Source organism: Mauremys mutica, chromosome 23 (genome assembly GCF_020497125.1).
Source record: "Mauremys mutica isolate MM-2020 ecotype Southern chromosome 23, ASM2049712v1, whole genome shotgun sequence".
NCBI lineage: Eukaryota > Metazoa > Chordata > Testudines > Geoemydidae > Mauremys > Mauremys mutica.
Window position 1 is genome coordinate 13,966,906 of NC_059094.1, and position 27,187 is coordinate 13,994,092.

Sequence of the window (27,187 nt, forward strand, 5' to 3'; positions counted from 1 at the left end):
CTGTCTGGTCACCCTAAGGGCCCCCAAGGGGCCGGATGTCGGCCCTGGAGCGGGCACCCCCGGGGCAAGGGCCTGGCTTGGCCGGCAGAGCCCCAGCCTGCAATGGGCTCCGGCTCTTCCCCCCACCCAGGGGCGCAGCCAGGCCCCCTCCTCCGTCCCTCCCCTTCTCCCGTTCCCATAGCAGCCGCCGGCCGCTCCGCCCCCTCCCCGCCGCCATGGCCGCGGCCGCCGCGCGCTCCCTCTCCGGGCCCGGCCGCCGGGCGCTGCCGCTGGTGGTGATCCTGGGCGCCACGGGCACCGGCAAATCCGAGCTGGCGCTGCAGCTGGGCCTGCGGCTGGGCGGCGAGATCGTCGGCGCCGACTCCATGCAGGTAGCGCGGGGGGGAGCCGGGCCTCAGGCCGGCCGGGGAGGGAGATCGGAGCCCCCCACAGGGATCGGGGGCTGGCGGGGGGCAGGGTGAAGGGGGCCCGGCCTGCGGAGCCGGGGCCTCCCGAGGGCTGCGTGGGGGGAAGGAGCTGAGTATCGCTGCACCGCAGAGCGGAGCCAGGAGACCCCAGCTCCCCCCCCCCCCGGCCCTGGTTCTGGGCTTTGTGGGGTGAACTCAAGGGCGAGCCCCCCAAGCGTCCCCCCAGGTGGGGGGTTGCTCTGACTCCGCATCTCCCTGCAGCTGGGGCCCCTCCAATTGCAAAGCCCAGCGTGGGCATGTTATTGTGCAGTACCTGCTGCGGTTTGCAGCCTGGAGCCCCTGCTCTGGCTTCCCCTAACTCACCGAGGTGTGTGCAACACCCCATGCCCCCCCAGTTACACACACACCCCGGAGGGAAATAACCCCACCGGACTCAGCGTAATTGCAGATTGTTTTCTAAGAACCAACGCTGCTTCCTGAAGATGCGGTAGGTGGAACAACGTGTGTGTCTTTCAGTTCAATCAAATGACATTTTCCTCTCTGTGAAATATGCAGCAAGTGTCCTTTTAAAAAAATGAACTTGCCTTCAGGATAGAGGCTCTGTGTTAATTTTTTCCAAGCTGGGAGACCCTCAGCCTCCAGTTGCTGCCCGGACGTGCTGTTGAGAATTACCCCTGGCCTATCCCAAAACAGGGCCTGGAAGCGCTTAGGATGGTGTCTAGGAGTCAACTCATAACTTTAAACCTGTTTGGGACGTCTTTGTTCACCGGAACTTGGTGAGATCTCTACAAACAAGCCAAGTTTGACTTTTCACCGGGGGGCGGGGGTGTGTGTGATCTGTTTCTTTGTTTTTTAACACATGCATAACTCAAAAATGGTGGGACTGATTTTGTTCAAATTTCCCCTCAGCCAAAAATAATTTCACCTTTGGAATGAGACTGGGCCTGGACAATTGAAACCCAGAAAGAATCAGTATGAGAAGTGACGAGCTCAGGGAATGCAGAATGGAAGTTGAAGCTCACATGCTTGCTCTTATAAGCACAGCTTCCCATCGGGATCCTCTGGCATGGACTCTTGTTGTGTCTCATTGAAGTCAATAAGACTCTGCGGAGCACGTGAGACCTCCATAAATGAATCCCAGTGCAAGGTCAGGGGCTTACAATGTTGAATAAAACAGGACAGCAGCTCACGGCCCTGTTCCTGCACTGAGCTCTGTGTAGGTGGTCTGCATTTGCATGGAGCCCTGTTACTCTGGGAGCGGGGGTCTGCCATTGGAGAGGTCATTGAGGGTCTAAATGAAGATAACAATCCAATTTGGAAGCTCAGTCGTGTGCTTCTATCACTGCTTATTAAAGGGACTGGCTGGCTAAATAGGCTTGGCAGAATTCAAATGTTATATTTTTATAATTTTGACAGACAATATGCTTATTTTAAGCAGTTTTTCAATTTTTATCAATTTACATTTTCACAGTCACGAGAGATTTTTTGGGGAGAGGGTCAGACAATAATTATTTAATATCAATAGATGTTGAGATTAAAAAAGTTAAGTTTATATCTGTTAAAACACAAATTGCCATAATCACATGTCAAATTCTACAAAGTAAACATCCTTAAATCAAACTCTTATAAGTGTTCAAACTGCATTTTTCTTATTTTTGAAATGGATGTTTACTGACATTTACCAACAAAAGACTAGTCCTTTTTAGCCTAAAGAGAAATAATATTAAAAACAATTCTTTATTAGTCACTAATGACACCATAGATCATGAAAGGGACAATGTCATCTTAAAAAAGCCCATGTAAACAAATCAATTTCTTTAGCTATCTTACTAATAACATGTTAGTTTATTACAAGCGAATGATGTTAATGCTTCCATTGTACCTGTCACTCTGTTTTATTTACTTGTTGGATTTCTGTTAGCTTGTACAAGGAAAATCAATGAAGTAAATTTTGTTTTTGTTTATAGTCACTTTCACCGAGGTTCTTGGTGTTGTGATATTTGGGTTTCAGACACTGCAGAGGGATTGCTACTTTAACATTTTTCATCGTTTTGTATTAAATTGTGGCAATAGTCCGATAAGCTTCTTTTTTTTACAATATTTTAATCTGGTGCCAAATTTAAGGTGTTGGTTTTTACCTTTTCAACCTGAAATCATTTTTTTAAACTGTCAACATGTTTCCCTCCCCTTTGCGCTGTTGTCTTTTTGCACCTCACTCAGTTTAGACATTGAAACTGGACTTGTTGCTTTTACTTTCTGGTTCTTGTGTATTAGCTCCCGGCTGCCGCTTAGGCTCTGAACACGGGAGCGGGGGATAGTCTAGAAACTCTTTCCACTGAATTTAAAACGAGTAATGAAAACACTTTTGCTCATGTGGGACATTTTAAAACGTAGGGAGGTGGGGCTGGGGCCTGAACTAAGTTGGCATGACAAAATGAACGTAACACCGTGAAGCTTTGGGCAGCATTGTCATGGTGTCTTTGAGGGCTATCCTCCTTTGGGGGAGGGATAGCTCAGTGGTTTGAGCATTAGCCTGCTAAATCCAGGGTTGTGAGTTCAATCCTTGAGGGGGCCACGTAGGGATCTGGGGCAAAAATCAGTTCTTGGTCCTGCTAGTGAAGGCAGGGGGCTGGACTCAATGACCCTTTGAGGTCCCTTCCAGTTCTAGGAGATTGGTATATCTCCAATTTTTTTTTTTACCATCAATTCAAGTGCTTGACCTAGGTATGTTAGAAAGCCACGTGCGTGTGGGAATATCTGCTGGAGTCACAAGGTGAGGAGTCCTTTATGCTGACCAGCACTTAGAACAGTTTTCAGGAGGCCAAGCATATTCCTAGTGAATGGTCTGCTAGTCCTATAGAACGGTTGTTATCACATTTGGGGTTCCGACTCCATGGTAGATCACAAAGGGGTTTTCATAGAGGGAGGAGGTAACCTATTTTTCTCCGGAATCTAAGGCCTGTCTAGATGGGACATTTCAGTGCAAGTTAAGTTATTGGGGGTAAATCTCTCTAGTATAGCGTCTTCATTAGGGGTTTCCACAAGTGTCACAAAGGCTACGTCTACCCTATGAGCCAGGGGTTTGATTCCTCTGCTCGCATACACCTAGTTGCGCTAGTGGGGGTATAAATAGCAGCAAAGCTGCGGTAGCACGGGTGGTCCAGGTAGCTTTGCCGTGACGTATGCGATCATGGCTACGCTGCTCTTTGTGCTCACGCTAGCTTGATGAGTGCTAGCTCAAGTATGTGTAGACGTAGCGTGTATTGATATAGTTGCACTGGTACAAATGTTCCTAGTCTAAACAAGCCCGAAGCTTTCACTGGACGGATTCTAGGAGGAGAAACTTTGCAAGGGTAACGTACAATGATCAGATGAATGTGCACTGGATGTGAATGCCGATTTAGGGCACAGTGAACTTTAACAAGTTACTGGGGGCCGTGACTTGGTTTGGCTGGCGTAGCAGAAATGAGGCTGAGTCATGGGGGGTCACAGGAGAAAAAATGAGTGTTATGGGAGGGGACAAACATCAGCAGCCCCTGTTTTAGGAATATGGCAGGTTTTTTATGGCTAGGATGAGATGTTTCTGCTGCAATAAGGATCAAATCCTCATCTCGTGGAAGTCAATGGAAAAACAAGCGATTCTGGCTCTGTCCTGCCTTCTCCGTTTCTCTGCAGAATTGGCTGGGGCTGGCTGCCACGAGTAGAGGCCCCCTCTCCGCGTGGCCTCTTGAGGCTGCCAGGCAACGGGGCAAAGGGGGCCTGTCAGAGGTACTGGGTAGCCTGAAGACCTAGTGTAGATTGGAGCTGGTTGACACATCCCCCACTTGTGGTCCACACAGCATGGTGGCTCTCTTAGCAGTTGGAAGAATGCGTCTCCCTTCTTTCTGGTAGTGTTCCTGTGGCATACGCCTCCCCTCTGCGGAGCCCAGAGCTGGCTGTAGCCTTCGGGCCTGAGGATCCTGGTGAATTGCTGCGTAGGGCTGGATTTGGGTTTCTCAGTCCATTTTTACCCCTCCCCCCCCATTTCTAATTGACAGCCACCCGCTGCATGCTGAGACGGCTCTATCCAGTCACGGAAGGCACCCGGCAAACATCTGGCAAATGCGGACAGTGGTTAGGGAGCTGTTTGAGTCAAAGCTGGGCCCGAGGAAGGGGATGGCAGCGCCCCGAGACCGCCGGCTCTGGTGATAGTACGGCCCAGGCCTGGTTCGCAGGGACCCTTGTATTTCCCAAGTGTTCTTGGTGCCTGTGGATCCTGCTGGCTGCGTTATGGATCACAGCCCCTCAAGATGTCAGGATCATCTAAAGGGGCTTTTACTCTTTTCATTTTGTGTTGTCACTTCTCACAATCCTAATGAACCTCCTTTAGGAGTAACAGCCGCTCTCCAGGGCTGCCCCGGAGAAAACAGACAGAAACCTACCAGGTGCTTTGCGAAAGATGTGCTCTGGCGTAACCCTGTTTGCAGTGCCAGCTAATGGGAGGCAGCTGAAGAAACAAGTGGCCCTTTCCTTCCTTTCACATCAGGCTGCTGAGTGACCTTTCTCCCCATACCACACGTGGGGAAAATTCCCAGCCAAAAACGTCACGCCCCTCTTCAGAGCTGTGTCTGTCTTAGGTACTCAGCTGGCCCGGTTACTGGCTGAGCAATCTGTACCGTGTTTATCCTCACACACCCTGCTGAGGTAGGGAAGTGCTCTTCTCCCCATTGTACAGATGGGGAACAAAGAGGCTGGGGTCCAGATTCCACTGAAATCAGTGGAAGTTACACCCCTAAATACCAGTCTGGGCCTAAGTGACTTGCCCATGGTCACCTATGAAATCTGTGGCGGAGCAGGGATTTGAACCCAGATCTTATGAATTCTAGGCAATGGCGCTAACCACTGGACCATCCTTCCTCTCATAATGCCAACGATCTCATAGAGGCTAGGCTGCCTCTGAGTTGTGCCTACCACTCCTGACAGAAATGGCCCACATGCGGTTATTGTGTTACCCCATCTCCCCCACCCTGATGTGCCCGTTGTGAGGTCTTGTCTTCTAGGCTGGAAGCCCTTTGGGGCAGGGATTGTCATTTACGGTGTGTTTTTAATAGTGATTGGCGTGATGACTTTCACGGCCGCGCTCTGTGCCTCAGTTTCCCCACCTCGATACTCTCCCGCCTCTGGGAAATGCTTTAAGATCTATGGATGAATCCATTACGTGGCCCACATCTGAGTGCTCTAGCAGTGCTAAGTGGTGTTATTCCCAGTGTTGTACTCAGGGGACTGGTGCTCCAGGCTGCTGCTAATCTGTTTTGGGGCCTTAGACAGTAACAAAGGCTTATCTGAAACGCTGGCTGCAAATAGACATGAGCGTACAGCGCAAGGAGATCTCGGCGGCGAGGCCCTGAAGCCAGCCAGCTGCTGGAATCTTTCTTTTCTCTTTGCTCTGGGGGTGTAAAAGGCTCCCTTTGTTCCGCTCCCAGCCCACACACTGACACCACATTCCTCCTCCTCTTGTTTCCAGATAGCCAGGGAGCCTCTCCCTCCGTGTTTATTCTCAGGAGAACCTTGAAGGGTTGAGCATGCCCTGTAAATCCCAGCTCTGCCCATGTAGGGCGCGGGGGCGCTTTTAGCCCTGCTCCCACCCCCGTCAGCCGCCTCCCCTGCAGCTAGTCAAGTCCAGCCCTTAGCAAGAGATTTGTGTGTGGGGCTGTGATTTCGGGGAAACAGGTGTGAACCAGGGGAGCGGAAAGGCTGTAGGGTCTTGCCTGGGCAGGGCGGCTTCCCATTGACTTCCGCCGGCTTTGTATCAAGCCACAGCAGACCTGAATTGCACCAAGCAATTACCTCCCCTGGGTCTGACTGTATTAGATAGCGGAAGGTAATCAATAGGCTGCAGCCAGCCATGGGGTTCGGGCAGGGAGCTGGCTCCTGGGCATCTCCTTCTGTCTGCGCTGAGCCCTGTTTGTGTTTGTGCTCAGAGCTGGCTGCATTTCCACAGGGCTGGCCCATTTGGTCACCCTCCTGCCGCCTCCGCCCCTACGGAGACTGGCTGCATGCAGCCGCTCCTCTCTTGATGCTGTTAAGGGGGTGGCTGGGGCGGGGCCTGGTGCTTTCAAAGCCTGGCACCCAAGGGGCAAATTAAACAAGCAAATGGATCTTGTTTCTCTCTGCAGCTTCCTGAAATGAGAGATGACACTAGAAGGACCAATCCCCCCTCTCCCCGTCACGGGGGTCCAGTGGAGGAACGAGGCCCAAAGAGTTTGGCAGATATTGGCAACGGTCCCTCCCCAATCTGCTGACTGTTTTGTAGGGGCCAACATAAATTCCTTCTTCCTCCCTGCCCTCGATCTCCTGAGCGGCCCAGGGCATTATTATTAGGAGGCCGCCTCGGAAGCCCAGCTGAGATCAGGCCCCTCGCTGTGCCTGGCGCTGCACAAACAGCTGATTGCTGCCCTGAACAGCTAGTGATCTAAACGGACCAACACAGGGTTAAGGGAGAAGGGCTGTAACGCAGGAGCAAGGGTGACAGGTGGTACCTGTCGAGTGAGTGCCATGGTTTGGTGGTTTTGTTTTGAATGGTTTGGGTGTGGAGGTGCTGGGAGGAGAATTAGCTAATGAGAGGCTAAGGGGGCTAAGGAGAATGGGGGAAAGGAAAAGAGAGGGTGCATGGAGGACAGATGGAGTGAGCTTGAGCCAGAGAAGATGTGGAGGGTGTTGGAGCAAACGGCCAATCAGCTCAGGGGGAGAATGGCCAGAGTCAAAGCGAGGGGAGAAAGCGATCGGGCACAGATGACATCGGCAGAGTCGGCAGGTCCTGCTGCAGCTGCTTGTCCGTGCTGCTGCCGGCCGAGGCCAGGACTGCACAAGACAAGGTTCGCTGGGACGGTTCTACCGGTATAACTCTGCCGGCAAACTCTCCGCACGGAGACGCAGCTTGTACCAGTGGCGCCGATCGCTTGAGTGAGGGAAATGAGCGATAGCAGCACAAGGACTCTGGTACTGGTAGAACTGTAACCACGCTAGGGCTTTTGCCGTACAGACGTGTTGCAAAACGTCACCTCCCTAACTGCCACTGCTGTACCGCCAAGGTTTCCAGGGTAGATGTGGCCTGAGTGTCTGGGCAGCCCTTCCCTGAGCTGGCGTGGCTGGGGGGCGGGGCGGCCTTCTTTCCTTCCTGTTGGGTGCAGTTACTCAGTCTGCAGGGAAGCAAAACATCTACAAACTAGATGGAGGCCCCGGGCTGAAGGCGTGCGGGGTGGCTTGCTCCATGGCCCTCCGCCTCTCCCTAGCCAGTCACCAGCGTGATCCAGGGAGCGCCGCTTGCAGGAGACCGGGGGGCTGAAGGGTTGGCAGCTCGCAGAAGTAGAGTGGGGATGAATCTGGCTCTCCGGTGCCACAGGCTGCTCTCGCCCCACCAAGCCAGGCTGACGGGCCTTAGTCCAGCGCAGGCTCTGACCTGAGGCCTGGCACGTACAGAAAACTCCAGCCCGTGAGATGCGCCTCCCTGCGGGCTGAACCCCGTGGTTACAAAGCAGGGCCTCGGCGGGTGTCTCACACAAAGAGGGCACAGTCCCCCTTACGGCGTTGAAGTCTGATTGCCGGACAGAGAGGCAGCTTTATGAGCAGCGTCTTCGCCCGCGCACACAGCGCTGAGTGTCCTGGGGGAGCGCTGGGCTAGGGACTCTGAGCTGGGTTTGTTTGCAGGCTCTTTAGAGCAGTGGCGCAGCTGCCTCTCAGCCCGGGCTGCCAGCAGCATCTTTGTGCTGTGCCAGGCCAGTGCCAGGGTCCGTGGGCATCCAGCACCGAAGAGACTTGTGCCGTGAAGCATGCAAGGGACACACCCACCAGTGTAACAACCCGCTCTTCTGAAAGAGCTCTCCTCATGGGACCCTCCGAATTCCTTAGCTCTACACTGCAAGCGAGGCTCTGATATTTACACTGGGTAGTTCCTCAGTTTTGGCCATAACGGGGTATTTACACGCCCCATATGGTAGATCCTGGGCATGCCCTTGATGTTTGTGCTGCCTGGATCCAGAGCTTGGCTGTTTACAAAGAGTCCTTCAGAAGGGTTGGCCTGTTTTTGGAAAAAAAACCTCTTGCCTGAGTCAAGGAATGCGATCCAGCGGCTAGTCACCGGCCTGGGAGCCAGGAGATCTGGGGCCAGTCCCAGCTGTGCTGTGCTGCTCACTTGCTGTGTGATGGGCAGGTCCTTCCTGAGTGCCTCACAGGGGGTGTAACGATGTGAGGCGCTTTGAGATCTTCGCATGAAAAGTGCTCCCAAGTCTGTTTCCTGTTCCGCAAGGAGGGAGTAGGCGAAGAGAGGGGATTGAATAGCCCAGCGATACCTGACTCCCTAGCTGAGGGATGTTCTTAGTCAGGGGCTCAGAAAATAATCCGATCCAATAGTGCTCCCTGCACTCAGTTTGATGACTGTGGTAGCAATTCTTTTTCTGGTCCTGAAGGGGGGTGGTGCATCGGGTTTGAGCCGTGATTGTGCATTTTCTTTCGGTAACTACCCAGAACACACCTCTTCCAGAGTGCACCATGCACTGTACTGCACCATTGCAGGAGAGGATACAGGTAGGTCTGTACGTCCACTCAGCTGCAGGAACAGCTGCAGACGGTATGTGCAGAGAGGCGCGTGCGCGCGTGTGTGTGGCATGCAAGTGTGTTATCACCAGATCAGCACGCGGGCTTGACATGATTGGGATGCGCTTCTCTGCACTAATGGGGCATTGGTTGATTTGGGCTCTGAAGCATCCAGGGAGCTGAATTGCTGCCTCTATGTATGTTTCTGCCATGTGAAGTGGTGTCAGCTGGGACTCTGAGCTGGGGTGGGGGAGGGCTGACGCTTACCCAGGGTGGAAAAGAGCAGCTGCAGCCACAATGGAGAATTTCTTACTCCTGATTGTCGTCTCTCTGTTTCTCTACCTTGCCAGCTTTTTTGGATCAGATTTCCACTGTAGCCTGCAGCCCTTTCAGACCAGGGAGATAAACTCTGCTGTGAGATCACTCCAAAGAGAACGCAGCAGTCAGAGCAGCTGGCTCTGGATAATCTCATGTTCCTTTTGTATTAGACAGAATATAAGAATTTGCCCACCCTTTGCAGCACCTTCCACCTGAAAAGACTGGCGTGCTTTGCAAGGGTCGGGAGGTCTTGTCTGCGTTTTACAGGGAAATAGGCATGCAGACGCAAAGTAACTTGCCCACAGGTCACCCAGCAAGTCAGTGGCACAGCTAGGAATGGGACCCAGGAGTTCTGGGACCCAGGAGTCCTGACCCCCAGGCCCATGATAGGAAACGTTACAAAGCTACCAGGAATAAGTCATATGCAGACACACCCAAAGTGAGTTGGACTTTCTGGTCAAACGGTTATTTCTACCAAAGACCCCTTGAATTTTCAGCAAACGTTGAAAATGGAAGGGCCCCCACTGCAGGTGGGGAACCCAGTGTGTCTTTGATCTTCTCAGAATAACAATCTGGTGCTAGTCCTTTGCCCTTCCTGGACACAGGCAGGGTTCTCTCTTCCCCAGGTGCCACCCCCCCCGCTAGCTTAGCCCTGCGGGGCATAGGCACTGCACAGTCCATCCAGACGCCCATTGTGCCTCACTCATCAGGTACCAGGAGTAGGCTGACCAGACAGCAAGTGTGAAAAATCAGGACGGGGGTGGGGGGTAATAGGAGCCTATATAAGAAAAATCCCCAAATATCGGGACTGTCCCAATAAAATTGGGACATCTGGTCACCCTAACCAGGAGGTAGGGGAGTAGTGTCCCCGATTTTACTGACGGGGAAGCTGAGGGGGAGAGGTGAAGGGGACTCGGGTCAGAGTCGTGAGTTCCTGTCTCCCCCCCAAAGGGAGCCGTGTATCTTTTTAGAATTGTGATCTAACTGATCGGGCACTAGACTGGGCCAGAGGGGACCTGAGTTCTGTCACTGGCCTGCTGTGGGCAAGTCACGTCCGTGCGTCGTGCCTCTGTTTCCCCAGCTGTGAAGTAGGGAGGATACTGACCCTCCTCTGTAAAATACTTGGAAACCTGCTGATGAAACGTGCTCGATAAGAGCTGGTGGTATTATTATAAATGGAACCCTCAGGGTTTTCTGCACTGCGCTTCCCGCTGGGGTTTCCTGTTAACAGGATTGTAGCCTAGACTAAGGGTGGCCTTGTGGTCCCTGGGCTACTTAACACCTGGAGGGATCCCAGTGTAAGCGAAACCTCAGCCTCCAGCTCTCCAGGCATTTCCTCTGTGCAGCTCCCTTACCACTCTCCCCTCCCTTGTTGCCCTCGCACTGGTTCTTGGGGCTTACACCCAGGACCCTTTGAAGCCCAGAATTCCCATTGTCTGGGTGCTGAGATTTGGTAAATATCATCTTACCTCGAAACCTGCAGACTTTGATTCTATTCTAAGGGCCTCTAATCCTGTGGCAGAACTAATGCAACTCCAGAGAGTGGCTGCCCCCTCTCTCTGGGGCTTGTTGACCTGAGCTGATAGATAACTTTTTTCCTTTGTGTACCTGGCCGGACGTGTCACCGAGCAGGGGAAACGGGTGATAAGCTCAGTTTTTACCGGGGGCTCTGTGGAGTCAGTCGGTGTTTGCAGAGGGCTCTCGTCCCCAAACAAGACTTTGTGCTCTGCGTTTGGACAGAGCTGCACCTGAACTTTTACCAGCCAAAGCGCCCGGTGAGGGTCGTGAAGACAGGCTGTTGTCTGAGGGCGGCACTTCAGAGCCAGGCTCGGCGAGGTGCCCGTCCGTGATCAGTGGCTCTGCCCTTGCTCTCCGATCGCTGGGTCATTGGAACACGCTTGTGTCAGTAACGCACCTGGGGCTGTATGTGGCCCCGGTGCAAGCAGATGCTGTCCTGGTTGGCGAGTCCGCTTATGCCAGGGCTGAAGCCGGCCTGCCTTTGCATGAGCCGTGTCCTGATCTCCGGCTGGGTCAGAGGGCGGTGCGAGAGGGAAGAAGGGGAATGTCTTGAGAGCATGAAGGATTAGCTGAAGTGGTCTGTGGTCATGGGACTAGGGAGAGCAAATCCCTCCCTTTTCCTGTGTGGTGGGGGGGCAGGGGGAGGATCTGTGAGGAGCGAAGGGGAATTGGGACCCTTATCTCCTGCTCTCTGTGTTCCAGGTGTACAAGGGGCTGGACATCATCACAAACAAGATCTCTCCCCAGGAGCAGGCTTTGTGCAGACACCACATGATCAGCTTTGTGGATCCCTTGGTCTCTAACTACACCGTGGTGGACTTCCGGAACAAAGCAGCCGCCCTGATATCCTTTCACAGAGCAGTCCGACTGACCAGACAAATACACACCTGGCTCCTCCCTTCCCTCCCTGCACCTAGGCCCGGGCGATTGCCTGGATCAGCCGCTCGCTCTCTTCCAGGAGTGGCTTCCTTAAAAACTAAAGCTGGTGAGAGAATGTTAAAGGCGGTGGGAAGTTGAGCTGCTGCTGTTGGAGAAGCATTAGCTTGTGCAAACCTCTCTTTGTTCATGTGTGGGCATCTGGTCGTCTCGTGTCAGGCCAGACGCCATAGCCAGCAAGAGGAGCAGCTTGGCAACCAACGTTTTATAAAAGCAGTGCTGCTGGCATGATGGAAGGCACTCAAATTTGGGGTTACCCGGGCAGCTGTCGGGTAGAGCCCTCTGCCTTGCCGAGTGCCACCTGCCGCATTAGCGCTGGGCCTGGACACGGCTAGTGGGGAGAAGTGGAGTTGAGAGGGGGGTGATGATCTCAGCCCACACCCAAGTTGGTCAGGTTTGAAATAGATCAGTGGAATCATGCAGGGAGCCCAGGATTTGAGAGTAGGTGCTGGTCTACTCTATACCCAGTTGCATCAAGAGACGCAGTCACGGCGCCATTGTCCATTGACAGATGAAAGCCAAGTTTAGTTTGTACTGCAGAGAGGCGTGAACAAATGTATCTGTGTCCCTGAGACGTGCTATGACCTAGCAGTAGTAGGGCTCTGGCTCAGCCTGGATCAGTCCTGTCTATGCTACAAGACCAGACTGGATTTTTGGAGACGTGTGTAGCAGCCAGACACAGTTGTTTCCATGGTGTAGACGGGCTGTGACAAGCTCCCTTTCCCTCCATCGAATCCTGAGATTTCGCAGAGTCTCACGCTCCTTAACCGGGCACATTGAAGATATATTTGCTCGGGAGAAGATCCCAATTGTTGTGGGAGGCACCAACTATTACATCGAGTCCCTGCTCTGGAAGGTCCTTGTGGATACCAAGGTAGGAGCTCTGGGGGGCAGCAGTTCCTGGGCGAGGCAGGTCCCCTCCTCACTGCTGGGCTTGCTGTGACTGGAAGCAGATTCGCCTTCCTCCCTTGAAACGCTGCACGATGCTGTGTAACCCTTTGCAGAACAACATACCAAGTTCATCCAGGTAACGCACTCCCTCGGGAGCAGCCCAAGGCAGTCGCCAAGAGGTGAGGACATGGTTGCATTGCGTTAGCATCTCGTTAGCTGAGTCAGCACCCAGCAGGTGCCTGGAGGCAGATTACCGATGCTGTGGGTGGTACTCTATTGCAGAAGGCTCTTGCCGCAATCCCTAGCCAATGGCGGGGAGCCAGTGCCCTGCGCGAGGTGGTAGACCCGGGAGGTCTTTGGTAGGCTCGTAGGCAGCAACTCTGCTTGGAGCTGGGCCTGAGGCGTGACGTTTGGGTCTGGCTCTGCACCGCCCCGGAGCTCGGGGAGATTTGGCTGCCCCGTTTTCATTTCGGCTCCTTTCTGATCTGCCCCACCATCGCCCACTTAGGAAGCGGAGGGTCCCACGCACAGCAGGTTTGAGCTGGGTCTCGCTTTGACCTGCAGGAACATTTGCAGAGGTTTGACTTTGTGCCCCACAGGAGAAGACCAGCCCTTCCCCTGGGCGAGCAGCCGACCGGAGGGTGGAACTGGAGCAGCTGGACGGCCGCGAGCTCCATTGCCGGCTGAGCCAAGTGGACCCGGAAATGGCTGCCAAGCTGCATCCCCACGATAAGCGCAAAGTGGCCAGGTGAGCTTGTCTAGCTGGAGAGAGCTGATCTCGGGGGCACTGTGGCACATGCCGTTTGCAGCCTCCCTTGCTATTGCAGTTAGAGGCCAGCTGAGGTTTGGGCCTCTCTGCAGATCTGCCATGGCCGAGCCCCTCGCGGGGAGGTTGGGCACGGTCGCCTCTTGTCCACCTTCCGACGAACAAACTTTGCTGGCCTCTCGGTGGTTTCCATTGCCACTCACTGGACTAGTGCGGAGGCTGGACAGACAAGGGAGAGGAGTGTGAGGGGCGGGGCTTGCATGGAGTGACATCACAGAGAGGGAGGAGTTGGATCTGACCTCTTGGTTCCAGCTGACGCAGAGAGGTTTTGGGGTGCTGGAGGGTGGTTCTCATCTCTCTGGCATTGGATGAAGAGCAGTCTCTGGTTCTTGGACTCTGTCGGATCAGCCAGAGGCCGGGCGGTTCGTGAGGGTCTAATACCGTTGTCCAGAGAGACGGGGCAGAGCCTTTCTTTGGGAGGCCGTGATCTCTGCTCCGGGCTGGTGGAGGTGATCTGACAGGGAGAGGGAGTGAAAGTCCCAGCTGCTGCCTGTGACACCAGGGCGCGGTTTGCATTTATTTGGGGGTTTATGAAAGGTGCTGCTCAGTCGGCAGGGAGACAGCTGGAAACAGGCAACGGAGGCGACTTTCTGCCCAAAGCCAGAGGGAGCAGGTTCCCGTTCCCCACCCCCGAGTGGCTGGAGCAGCCTAGGACTGTGCCTGGGACATCACCCAGCTCGGGCTCTGAAGGGACCAACGTGTGAGCCAAGGCCCAGCCCTGACTTGCCAGCCTAGGGCCTGTTAGCAGGAGCATCCCTGCTGCTCTCGGAGGCATCAGCGAGGGTGGCCAGGACCTCCAGTGACCCTAAATAGGGTGACCATTGGCAACCGGTATAACACTGCCCCTGGGCCCATAGCGCGCTGGCCGCGCTGCCGGCTCTACCTGGCGGGAGAGCAGCAGCAGCTTCTCTGGAGCTATTTAAAGTGAAAGCTGCCGTGCTGGCTGAGTAACATACCGCGGGGCTGTGGGAACGGGGCCGCGGCAAGATCGGACTTGTCGCCTCGAACAGACTCTCCCAACCCAGCCCTGCCCGCAGGGGAAGCGGAGCGACGCCCACCCCGTTCGCACGGGAGAGACGCAGTCATTGTGCTGCCGGCTGCCTCTGTTGCTCTGTGACCTTTCTGATCCGTGGTGCCAACCCCTTCCCTGCAGGGACTCTTGACGGGAAGAGGCAGGACGGGTGCCAGCACCTCTCCCCTACCCCCGTAGGGCCTGTCTCGGCGCCATTTTGGAGGGTGGTTCTTATGGTCAGCCAGCTGGGTGCTCCATGTGTTACACCTCCCCTCCCCCCCCGGCCTCTTCCCCAAGGAGCTGGGCATACTCGGTACATCAGGCTCCAGGAAGGGGCAGATACCTTTCCCCCAGGTGGAGGGTTGGATTTTCCTGTGCGTTCAAGGTTCCCTCTCGCTGTATCCCTGAGGGCACTGGGCAGATGGAAATCTGCTCCGAACCCAGCCTCTGAGCTGCCTCTGTCTGTCCATCTGCTGTACAGGAGCCTGCAAGTATTTGAAGAAACTGGGATCCCCCATAGCGAGTTCCTGCATCGGCAGCGAGAGGAGGAAGGTGGGGGCCCATTGGGGGGGCCCCTGAAGTACCCAAACTCCTGTATCCTGTGGCTTTACGCAGACCAGGCAGGTAAAGAGCGGGTTCTGACCAGCCGCCGTCTGGCTGAACGAGCAGAGCCATTCCCTGGCCGGGGCCGGCTTCCTTCTGCACCTGAAACGCAGGCCGGGCCTCTCCCGTCCCACGTGTAGTCTCCTCACTTTGCTGTGTAGCAACCTCATCCAGTGCCTGGTCTGAGCCGGGGAGGGGTCCTCAGCAAGGAGAGACCCCGGCTGAGCAGTGTGGGGTTAATGTGAGACCGCCCCCCCCGATTGTCCGGGTGCCCTCTCCTTAGCCCTGGCGATTCCCACTCGTACCCTCCAAAGCAGTCCCCCTTCCTTGGGGTTCACCCCCTCGTTCCCTGGGTCATGCCCATGTGCCCTGCACAATGGGGTTCTGATGGTGCAGGACTCCTAAGAGTTCTCAGCGTATCACCCAACACGAGGCTGGATGCGTCGAAAAGGATCGGAGTTTTGCCATTGGCTTTAATGAGAGCAGGATTTGGCCTGTTACTGCGCCGTAATTCTCACAACCCCCCGTCAGTAGAATTATTCCAGTTTTACAGATGGGGAAACTGAGGCAGGGAGGAGTGAAGTGACTTGTCTAGGCTCAGACAGCGGGATTGTGGCCACCTTGGGAATAGAACCCAGGAATCCTGTCCCCCGCTCCTGTCCTCTGTCCATTGGCCTGTTCCTTGGCAAGTATGGAATGGCCCAGTGCTGCCATCCAGGGATCAGAGCGTGAGTTCGGTGCTCAGTCCTTTGGTTGCTGGTCCCTCTTCAGTAGCTTTAGCGATGGTGCCCTGGCTCCAGCAGGGAGGGGGCATTCGATGTGGGAGTCACACAGTGAACGGGGCAGCAGGTTTGTGAGTATGGAGATCTCTGGGGTGGAGCGTACGGCTGGCAGTGCCCCCCCGCGAGGATTTAGGGTGCCTGGTGATGGAGCCATGCGCATGGTCCTCGGGAGGTCCCGGGTGCAGCCTGCCGCCGTGGGTGTATGTGGCTGGGAAGCCGTGCGCTCTCCTTCCTGCGAACGCAGCTCGGGGTGTGTGAATGGCTGTTGTGATCTCTGCCAGCTCTAGATGTGCGGCTGGACAAGCGGGTGGAGGACATGGTGGCAGCGGGGCTCCTGGAGGAGCTGCGGGACTTCCACCGGCGTTACAACCAGGAGAAGGTGGCTGAGAACTGGTGAGTGTTCGGCTGGCTGCTTCACACTCAATCAATCCCCTGTTGTTGCAGGGGCCTCGGGCGCTGGTGCACCTCAGTGCGCCTGTTCGCTGCTTGTGGCCCACGATACGTGAGTCTCCTGGAGAGCCGAGTGCTTGGGCTGATTGTGGCTGAAGGGCTTGGTGTGGGGGTAGTTAGAGGGTGGTTAGTGGCCTGTGACATCCAGGATTGGGCTGGTACCTCCTGGCTGTAAACCCTGATGCCGGGCTCCTCGTGTGGGCACCTGGACATCCCCACCCCACATCTCTGACCAGGCCATTGCTGGGGTCGCTCCCATGTGGTCGGTGATGGCTGTGCTGCTCTAAACCCACGGGAGCTGCTGTTGTGGGGACACAGCACAGAGGGGGGCAGCTCCTTGCTCCGGCGGACAGGGGTTGACCCCCTGTCTGTGACCTTCTTCTCTAGCCAGGATTATCAGCACGGCATTTTCCAGTCGATTGGCTTCAAGGAGTTCCACGAGTACCTTATGACAGAGGGGAAGTGCCCAGAGGAGACCAGCGCCTCGCTGCTGGAGAAAGGTGGGAGCTGCTTGCCCAGGAGGCTGTCGCTTGTTCACACCTGAGGGGGGTCTCGTGTCTACCCCCAGCCGCACTTTGCAATGGCCCAGGAGGTCCCAGCCACCCACGCCTGACAGGCCCTGCAGTGCAGGAGGTGCTGGTGTCACTTGGCAGAGTCTGGTGCCCCTTGGCCAGCTGAACCAGGCTGTCTCCCTGGGGGAGGGCTCCCTGGAGCTGGGCTGCAGGGTATCTCCCATGCTTAGAGGCTGAGGGAGATGGAGACTCCTTTGCCGTTGCTTGGTGAGCCAGGGGTCCGCTCACTTGCCCCTTGGTTGGAGCCAAAGATGGAGAAGATCTGTTGAGGCCTCCAATCCACCCCCTTGGAGCCCTCTGTAGAGTCGTCCCTAGAGTCTGTTCCTCGGGGCCCTGCCCAGTTGAGTTTTAACTGTCCCCCATGATGGTGTTTCCATCACTTCCCTTTGGAGAGCCCTTCCCCTGCTGAGAGACCTCCCTGATCATTGGCCTAGAGGTCACCCCCCCATTAGCCCGGCCATCCCTCTCCTCCCTTGGGGTTCGCACCTTCCCACACCCTGCCCCACGCTTAGCTCCCACTGGCTTCTTTAACATCCCTGGAGCCTAATTCACACGGGCTTTGTTACCTCCATTCACAAGGGATCCAGGCCCTGAAACTGGTGACGAAGAGATACGCCCGGAAGCAGAACAAGTGGGTCCGAAACCGCTTCTTGAGACGTAAGCGTTTATATCCCTCCTTCGCCCCCGCCCCCAGCTGCCCTGGGAGTGTCCCCTCCCCTCCCCTCTCATCCCTCTGCCCCATTCACGCCCCACTCCCCAATCTGCTCTGGGGAGTGTCCCAGCCCTCCTCTTTCTCCTCCATCCCTCTGTGCGGCGTCCTCTGCCCTCCTGGCTGGAGAAGGGAGCCTGCGGCTATTGGTGGCCGAGCGAACTCTGGTTTGTCAGTTGCTATCCAGCCTGTGGGGGGGGCTCCGAGTTCTCCCAAGGGGGGTGAATTGCCTACAGGGCGGGCTCTGACCCTGCTCCCCGCAGCCCCCCCTCCCTGCGAAGAGCTCTCCTCTGCCATTGTGGTTCTACGGCCAAGGCAGCTCTCTGGAGGGAGGGGGCCGGACCCGGATAAATAGCAGCGTCTCCGGGAGGAGGCCACGTCCAAGGACAGTTACGTAACACGGGCTCTCCCAGGGCCACCGAGGGAACCGTTCCTCCTGCTGAGTCCCTTGGACGCTCTCCGCCTGGGTGCGAGGCCGCCCGCTCCCCAGATTACTGGGATCTGTCCCGCAGCCTCTGCTGTGCCTGAGCTTTGGGTGTGTCCTGTCTTCAGGCTGCCTGGGCACATCAGGACGTGCTGTTCCTGCTTAGCTCCCAGCCCATCGGGACCAGGCTTGCCCAAGACCTTGCTGCCCGGGCCTTGTCTGTGGTCAGTCCCATCCCACCTGGAGTGGACGTTCCCGAGCTCCCTCCCCGGCCCCCTTCGGTGCTTGTCCAGCGGTGACAGGGAGAAGCTCCCTCATTGCTGGCTAAAATCCCAGCAGAACAAAGCCCCACGTGCCACCCGTCCCTCCACACATCCCCTCCTCCTGCGCTAGCTGTTGCTGGCAGTCGGCTCCCTGGCTGCTCACAGGCCAGCTCTCTCCTGAAAGGGGCCACGGGGGATCTGCCCGTCGTGTTTACCTCTCCCCAGGAGCCCACCCGCGCGCAGGGCTGGAGTGAAAAGCCCCACTGACAGCTGCCCTCCAGATTAGGAGCTGCAGCCAATTGGTTGTTACGGGCCTGCCGTGGACACCATGATGGCAGGAAGCCAGTGGGACTTCCCTCGCCCTGGAGCAGGGCCAGGATCAGCAGCTGGGAGCTGAGCATTTGTTGAAAGGTGGCTGGTAGGGGCAAGAAAAAGAAAAAGAAACCCAACCAGGCCGAAAGACTGGCTTTGAGCGGGGTGCAGAGCTTTCCTGGGGCCAGGTGCGTGGCACCCGCGTCTCACCTTTCTGCCGAGCAGCAGGTGGGGGACAGGTGTGCCTTCGATCGGCCTCTGAAGAACCTTGCTTGTGGTAGGCCCAATAAAAGGCAGCACCTGCCGGATGCCGCAGCCTTTGATGGCTTTGTCTGAGTGGCGAGGCGCTCGCTCTGCCGGCTGGCAGGTGGGTCCTGGCAGCACGGCGGGGGAGCGACATCGCTGGGGCGCGTGCGCTGCCTGGTTTGCAGACATCTCAGTGCTCTGAGTGCCGGGCAGGCCTCTGGAATCGCCAAACGTCCTCGCGTTGGCTCCAGGAGGCAGATTGGTTGGTTTTCAAATAGCCCCACATCAAATGCAGGCGTTCAAATGAAGCCCACCCATTGCGACCTGCAGACGTGTCCGCGGCGCGTCCACCTCTGCGGCCTCGTTAGCCGTGACCGCTGTAAATAAAGCAACCAGGCTCGCAAGCAAATACCTGATCCAAGCACCAGGCTCGAGCCTACCTAGAAGAACAGCTGCACCTCACATAATTGCTATGTGCTGGAGCCATCTGGGTCTCCTCTGCTGGCTGAGTGAGCATGGACTTTTCCAGTGGACCGTGCGGGTGGGAAGCGGGTTGTCGTTTTGAAGGGAGCACAATTTGCTTGGCTCTTGCCAAGCTGTAGATGTTGCGTTTGCTTTCCTGCTCCTGGATTGCAAACTGCCCTGCTGGACCCTGGGGTTGAGGAGGTGCCGTTCCTAGCAAACCAAGGTCTCCGGTAATCCTGTCTCAGGACTGCTCTGTCTCGGAACGTTGAAGGACAAGCTGGTGAGGGTAATGTGGGGCCTCTGCAGCGAAGGGATGTTCGGGTCCTGCGGCCGCACTGCTCAGGAGTAGCGTGACTGATTGGCCGGGGTACTGCTGGCAGCTAATTGCTTCTGCTCTGCGTTTCTCCCTAGGCCCTGGACCCAATGTGCCCCCAGTGTATGGCTTGGAGGTGTCTGATCTCTCCCAGTGGGATGAGAATGTGTTGAAACCTGCCCTTCAGATTGTGGAGAGCTTCATCCAGGTGAGCTTCATCCGTGGCCAGGGGTCTGTGTGAGCTGTTGCTTAGGAGAACCTTATTTGATGTGTGTCTGATCTCTCTGCCCTGCGCTGGGTGGGGACTGTTACCAGCACTGCAGCGGGTCTCTGCTACAAGCTGAGATCTTCTCCCCAGAGCTTCACCCTGGGAGATTGCGATCTCCAGGCCTCTGACCTAGAGCTCACTCTCCCAACTCCAGGGGCTTCCTCTCTACTCCTCTGGCCTCCAGACTTGCCCCTCTCAGGCTGGCCACGGGTTCTTGCTGTGTCTCTAACTCCAGATTTCCGACTCTGTCCTGCTGTTACCAAGGAACCCCCAAGCACGTCCCTCCTCTCATGCTGGGAGGAGACGGACTCCGTAGCTCCGACCCTCGAGGTCAGGAGGAAAGCCTCATATCTCCAAATCCCATGACAGTGGCAGTGACGAGAGAAACCTCGCTGAATAGAAACTGACCTGACACATTTGTAACCTCAGGGGCGGCAGCCATCGGCAGACCCTGTAAAGATGGAGAGCGAGATAAATGAGGACAAACGGAGTCATCACATGTGTGAGCTCTGCAACAGAGTCATCATTGGGGACAGAGAATGGGCAGGTAAGATCCATGGGGTGGGGGGAGGGAATATATATGGGACAACTTAAATGTGGAGATTGCAGTTTGTGCCAAGGGAACAAAAGGAGTCCATAGATACCTGCTGTTGGCCATATGACCTTCATCACATGATCTCAGGCTTCCAAGGATTTTTTCCAGCCCTCTGATAAAAGCAGCCACTTGCAAGCCTGGAGGGGGTATGTCAGCCATGCCACAGCAACCATCTGTCAGCTCTTACCACCGGGCTGGGGGGAGGGAAACCGTAACGCTCACGTTCTCTTCTGGCAGTGGGTGGTGGGAGCCCTCTCCGTCAAAACACGCTTCTTAGTGCATCACTTCTGAATTTGTCAGTGTTCGTTCTGAGCCGCTGGTCCTTGCTAGCAATTCAGGAGGGCTAGAGAACCTGCACCGAGAATCTTGTTTCTTTTACAATCCATTTTTTTTATTTAAAAGCAACAATAATTTAGCCTGGAAAGTTTTTAAAAAGTCGGGTTTGCTCCAGCATTTAGGTTTTGTAAAACTAAAGCTTTTCCCAGATCTAATGTCAATAGGAACATTTTCCATGAGTTTGAAAATTGAATTTGAATCCCATTGGAATCAAAATATTTTAAACACATTAACACTTCCCTGAAGCTCAGAACCTCAAAGTGAAATTGGCTAGAAACTGACTAGCAACAAACATGAAACTGACACGTCTGTCTTCATTGTGCAAACTGAGTGAAATGCTGAAAGCAAATGCAGCATTAATAGCGAGAACTCGGTTTTAAAGATTAATTTAGTTTTATTGATCCAAGGAGTGGCTTCTAACATAGGTAGGGAAGTTGGTGTTTTTAATGTAGCAGTTCTCTTTAATATGCTTAGATCATAAATGTAGTTATCTGGTTTTTAGGAGATCCATGTATTGTCCTAGTTTGAAGCCATTTTAAAAGACATCCATACACACCAAGGAGAGAGTGTCTCTGAAAGAGCTGAGAGCCCACTCCATGCTGCTAGGCACAGGAAGCAGCTTGACCAGAGTGGTACTTTCGTAAGCAACAGTTACAGGGCAATACATTCTTTTTCTGGGGGTGTTGCCTAAGTTCCCGGTTATTAATAATATTTATTTATCCTTGATCAATGCTGCATCCCCTGTATCCATCCATATTTGGCACGAACCCATAAATGGTGCCGGAGCAGTGTTGGGGGGAGGGAGGACGCATGTGGAGCTGAACTGAAATGTTGCCATTAAATGGAATCTTAACGCTACAAATTTAAACACAGGAGGCAGGAAATGAAAGCACTGGGGGCACAGAGTCAACTTGAAATCTAGTCAGTTTCTAAAAATGAGTTAGAAGCAGTTTCAGAAACTGCTCCTGGCCCTGATGATCCTCTCAGTTTTTGTGGTTTTTTTTTTTCTGTTTTCTACAATTGCACTGTCATGTTGTTTAAAGTGAAAGCCTCTCACAAATGACAGGAGAGACATGTACCGTCTCCATTAAACTTTGGTACCACTTGTAACAAGATTTCAGAGATGTGCGTTTTCATTGCAACCTGCTGGTGTCCCAATAACATTGCAATAAAGTACCAGATTTGCATGTAATTTTCTTTAGAAGGAGCACCCCCAAAAAGTCTGGAAAAGACCCTTGGGCCCCCATCCTGCAGACACATATGCACATGCTTGACTAAGGCAATGTCTACACTGAAGTATTGCTGCCTGAACTATGCCGGCATGATTAGAGCAGCAAAAACCCCCGAGCGTGGAAGCTGTTATACCAGCATAAAAGTGCTTATACTGCCGTTACTATTCTGGTTTGGTGAAGCACCTCATGCCGATATAACTGCATGTACACTGGTGCTTTGCCTGGCATAACTGTGTTGTAAATGAATCATACCTCTTACGGACATAGTGACGCCAGTAAAACTTTGAGTGTAAGCCAGGCCTAAGCAATGGGACTGCTTGGGTGCTTAAAGGAATGCACAAGCATGAGTATTTGCAGGATCAGAGCCTACCTGTGGCACACCTGTGCTTTTGCACAACTCTGTAGGTGTTAACATCGTCCAGTCTATAGACACACAAAACACCCAGCTGTGGCATATTGGCTATAAAGACATAGTCTCGGCTTCGTGGTGCTGCAGACAATTGTCCAACTTCACGACGTGATGAGATACGAAAACGGTTTTGTGATACGAGTCTCGCGGCAGCTGTTCCTCGCTGAGGGCTAGACGCGTCACCAGGGTGGCGGTCACCTGTTTGTGAGTCTTTTGGCACAAAAATGGGTTTGCTTCTCTCTTTAAAGTGCAGAGTGTGTGTGTGATATAATATAATGTTTATCCATTTGGATTATTCAAGTGGGTGACAGGATTTTAAACACACCAAGGCCTTCCCCTTTAGTGCTAAGAATGAGTATGAATTGGTTTGGCCTGAAAGGAATAAGTCTAGGAGACTGGAACGGGCTAAAGGGGCTTGAGAGCTGGATCCTATGAGATAATGAGCATCCTCTCCTCCCCCAGTAGTGAATGGGAGTTGAGGGTGCTCAGCACATCACAGGACTGGACGAGTTGGGTATTTACTTTCCCCAAGATCCCCCTGAATCACAAGCTCTGCTTTGTCTTTGCCCTCAGCTCACACAAAGTCGAAGTCCCACCTGCACCACCTGAAGAAAAGATTGAAGCTGCACTCAAAGCTCAGTGCTGTGGAAAGCCAAGTTAATGTCACAGAGACTCAAGGAGCCAGTGAAGGGGCAGAGAACTTGGGACAGGACAGAAACTAGGCTCAGTTCTGCATCTGCCAACCAGCTGGGGAGCCGGGTCAGCAGCTGTTCTATCCCCGATGGAATCGAGATTGAATGGAGCAGAGCGCAGGAAGGATCTGGGGAGAAGCTGGGTGTCTTGCTTTCAGCATCCTGCTGTAGGCAAGAGCGTATCCTCGTCACCTGGCATGAATGGGGTGAGGATCCCCAAACTTCTCCAGCCCAGCCTGAAAACTGCTGAACCTCCAAGCAAGCTCATCAGGAGCAACCGAGCTGAGTTGCGTTTTTAATTCTAGGCAGTGACCCAGCATCCCAGCCTTGGGGTTTGATCTAGTTTGCTGGCATTTGAGTGAGGCGTTCTCAGGGACAGAAATAACTGTGTTCGTACCAGCCTTGGCCAAAAGATTAGAGCCACATACTAGGGAATTCTCACTACCTTGATTTATTTTTTATGGAGGCTTTTTTTTTTACATCTAAATAAAGTAGAAATGTTGGCGCTCTTGTTTTGGTGAAAACGATTAGCCCTTTGGTTTGGTAGCTCTGATCTGTTCCAGGCTTCCCTGAGCTGCTCATGAGCCTGCATGTTACCCCAGGTGCAGCCCTTTTCTCCAGACATGCGTTCTGCAGAGCCTGAGGAAGCCGGTCACCTGCCCTTTGTGTGCTGTGCGCAAAACGTAGTCTTATCTCTCTGCATATTGCAGGTGGTGAAAGCACCAGCACCTGTTAGCACCTTTGAAATGATCTTGACAATGGACTGGAACTAAAATCCCTGGAGTTGACAACAGGTGAGTCTATCCTAGCTAAACCCTGATTCCCAGGGGTTTATACCGTGGTTGGACATCCATTGATGCTTGGAGAGCAGAGCCGTACCTGGAGCAGATGTACTCCTGTGGGTTTCTATGTGGTAGTGAATGCATCTGAGCTTCATTCTGATGGATCAAAGAGATCCAGCTACCCTGCCTTATTTCCCGGTGTAAAAACCATTCTGTCTTCAGACTGGGCTTGTGGGATTCTTGTTGCAAAGGGAGCAGACTGTGTTTTGGCTCAGGTTTCTCCCGTGGGGCTTCTAGCCTTCAAAGCGCAAGGTGTTCCTGCAGCTGCCACAGAATCACTGAGTGTGGCCAGGATGAGATGAATGCCCCAGGGCTCTGCCCACTTGGGAATGGATTGAATGACTAAAAAAGTCTCTCCGGACAGATTCCCTATCGCAGGCTCTGGGGATGGCTCTTTGGTTGGGGATTAGGTTGAATTGCCGGGACATGCTCTCTGGGTCCCCGATGTTTAATTGTTTCTGTAATGCCCTGAAAAGCAGCATCGTTGATTTGCGTGACCCACTGGGGGTAGCTCAGTCAAGATAAATCCAGGGAGAATTTGCAAATAACGTGTCGCTCTTTTCCCCTGGAATCAGCAAGGGCTGAACGCCGGCGTTGAAACCTTCAGATACTGCTATTTTGTAAGGACTCTTCCCCTCCCCCTCTCCCTGTCTTCCCAGCCAGGGTCGGGATCATCCAGGCAAACTGTGAATGAGGCCGGGATTACGGGGAGGCATCCTGTCTGCCTCCCGGACCATGTGCTGTCAGATGACCACCCTGTTAAAAATGGATTTAATGGGCCTAATCGGTTTAATATGAACTCCACTATCTCCAAAGATTAACAGTGTTATGCGACCAAAATAGCTGCTGCTAGTCTGCATATTCCATTGACGATCCCATTAGCGATGGCCACCGAGCTGCAGGTGGGGGCTTTTCCCTTCTCCTCGATGTTGTGTGTGTGATGCTCGCGCTTCCTCTTGCGCTCTCTCGTGGCAGGGGTAGGAGGATACGGCCCGCGTGACTGTAGGTTCTGTTTCACTATCTCATTCCTCCCGTGACTGAGCTGGGAAATGAATCCACTGGTGGAAATGCAAAGGGTCATAGATTCCAAGGGACCATTGTGGTCATCTAGTGTGTCGTCCTGCGTAGCGCAGGCCGGAGAATGTCCCTAGAATAATTCCTGGAGCAGTTTTTCCCACTCACGATTTAAAAATTTTCCATGATGACAAATCCACCCCGAGCCTGGGTACATTTTTTTATTGCTCCCGCCGTGAAAAATGGATCTCTTATTTCCAGGATGAATTTTTAACCTTCAACTTCCAGCCCCTGGATCATGTTAGACCTTCCTCCGCTAGACTGAAGAGCCCCTGATGAAATGTTTGCTCCCCGTGTGCATGCTACAGACTATAATCAAGTCCCTCTTTAACCTTCTCTTCATTCAGGGCTGAGCCTGAGAGAAGCCCCCTTGAGTCCTGGAGTAGAGGGCCCTCAGCACCTGGAAGGGTCAGGTGCAAGGCTTCATTTCCCTGTCACTGTTTGGCACATGGAGGCCTTGGGAGCATCTTCTCCTCTTGTGCAGATAGAAGACACCGCTCCTGTAGGTCCTGTACTGCCACCCACACCGCAGTATCCGAGCATCCTGCAAGTAAAGTCTCTAGTGGACTTCAGACTTTCAGGATCCGAACCCTGCTGCAGATTCAGCTGGAGCAGTGGAAATGCTCCATACCAGGGGAAGGGGCAGAGGCTGTCTTGGCTCCGGATTGCAGTCTCGAGTGGGGAGGAGTTAATGCTTCTTTGAATGATCTTCCTCCTTAGCTGCCACCCTGAGAGGCCAGCGGGGAACCTGCCAGCAGCTGAACTTAGCCAGCAAACTGCAGGTTACCCCTAGGTGTGAAAAACCATCACAGGCTGGTTTTTTTCCCCCAGTGTTAGGTAAGTGCCAGCACGCGGGCCTGGTCTGAAGGCAGTTCTGGCTGGGTTCTGCCGAAGACCCGAATGGCTTCCTGCTGCCGTGCTGCGTGACCTTTGTTCAGTTTTCCCTCTCTTGGTTTTGTTGCACCCGGCCCCCTCTCTGCCTCCTTCAGCAAAGAGCGCAGTTAAAAATCAGCCTCCCTGAGAAAGTTGGTGGGGTCTCGAGTTTCAGGCTGTTGTCAGTTTCGAGTGGAATGAGGATGAGGAATGCCACTTAGCTCCATCTGCCCTCCGCTAATCCCCAGACAAATGCAGCCTTCCCATCTGTGCTGCCAGAGCCTCAGGGACTATCACACCAGGCACTGTATCTACATGACTTTGGCCAAAGATAAGGTAATTAATTACAGTGGGATTAGAAAACAGCACAGGCCCAGCCTTGCCTGTCAGTAAAAACCTTAGCTAGGCTGGCCCTGACCCTGCACTAGAAGTGCAGGTAGTTGGTTCCCAAAGGGAGAGGTTTGAGGAAATGCACGGCCTGCCTTAGGGGCAGTCCTCCCTTGGAGCTCATGGGCCACCAACACCCTGACCATCAGCAATTAACACGGAGCTCCTGCTTTGCTCCCACTTCCCAGCTGTGTCCTTCCATCACAGGGGCCGTTAGCGCTCAGGAGAGCTGCTAGCAGGAGGAGCCTGGAGAGTGACGCCCCCAACCCTACAGAAGAGAAAGCAGCTGTAAGGGTGAGAGGGGGGATTCTTAGTACCTCTGCTGAGGCTGCCAGCAAAGTGCCAAGTGTGCTGGTGGCTTTGAGTTACTCTCCGTGACTTGGACTGAGACCCACAGCGCTCATTCCATGGGTGTCACCAACCATTCGTTGGATTCCCATTGTCTCCATAGTAAGCAGCTTATACGATTCAGTCACATATTATTGGGCTTGATGGGTGAAATGTTATGGCCTGTTATACAGGGTCAGACTAGCTCATTGCAACGGTTGCTCCTAAAATGTCTGGCTCTGTCTCTTGCAATCTCTGAAACTCGTTATATGTTTGTTTTATGCTGCCCCACACCCTGGGGACCCAGCTGACCTCGTGGCTCTTCCATCTCCCCGTGATATTTACCGTCCTGGCAGATCTTCCATCTTTACTCCCCTTTGGATTAAATCCCCTTTCCTTGCGCTCTTCCTCAGCACTGATCCCCGTCAGGAGTGTCTCATTCGCCCGTACAAAGCTCTGTCATTGGGTTCACTGTTCCTTTTGTCACCTCACGTGGGTCATCTCGGCCTTCCTTGGCACTGCAGGTGTTTGTGA

General features: G+C 54.0%; 1 protein-coding gene across 2 annotated transcripts; it reads left to right on the top strand.

Moving 5' to 3' along the window:
- The first annotated feature begins 186 nt into the window (after positions 1-186).
- TRIT1 (tRNA isopentenyltransferase 1) lies at positions 187-27,187 on the top strand. 2 transcript variants are annotated; one of them, XR_006575095.1, is made up of 14 exons: positions 187-371; positions 11,517-11,657; positions 12,526-12,624; positions 13,241-13,389; positions 14,961-15,103; positions 16,146-16,257; positions 16,702-16,814; positions 17,466-17,543; positions 19,717-19,826; positions 20,316-20,433; positions 23,032-23,356; positions 23,861-23,944; positions 24,652-24,894; positions 25,414-27,187. XR_006575095.1 is itself a non-coding variant. In XM_044997804.1 (11 exons), exons 1-11 carry the CDS (start codon positions 216-218, stop codon positions 23,178-23,180), a joined length of 1,368 nt encoding a protein of 455 aa, XP_044853739.1. In that variant the 5' UTR covers positions 187-215; the 3' UTR covers positions 23,181-23,680. The 2 variants fall into 2 exon arrangements, 1 of the variants encoding a protein (XP_044853739.1); XM_044997804.1 differs by lacking the exons at positions 23,861-23,944; positions 24,652-24,894; positions 25,414-27,187 and having other exon boundaries at positions 23,032-23,680.

Bases quoted from the DNA above. Each gene is read 5' to 3' on its own strand.
- TRIT1 (XM_044997804.1), top strand. From the start codon at position 216: ATGGCCGCGGCCGCCGCGCGCTCCCTCTCCGGGCCCGGCCGCCGGGCG. The intron at 12,625-13,240 runs GTAGGAGCTCTG...TGTGCCCCACAG, and splicing joins AGGTCCTTGTGGATACCAAG to GAGAAGACCAGCCCTTCCCC. The intron at 15,104-16,145 runs GTAAAGAGCGGG...GATCTCTGCCAG, and splicing joins GCTTTACGCAGACCAGGCAG to CTCTAGATGTGCGGCTGGAC.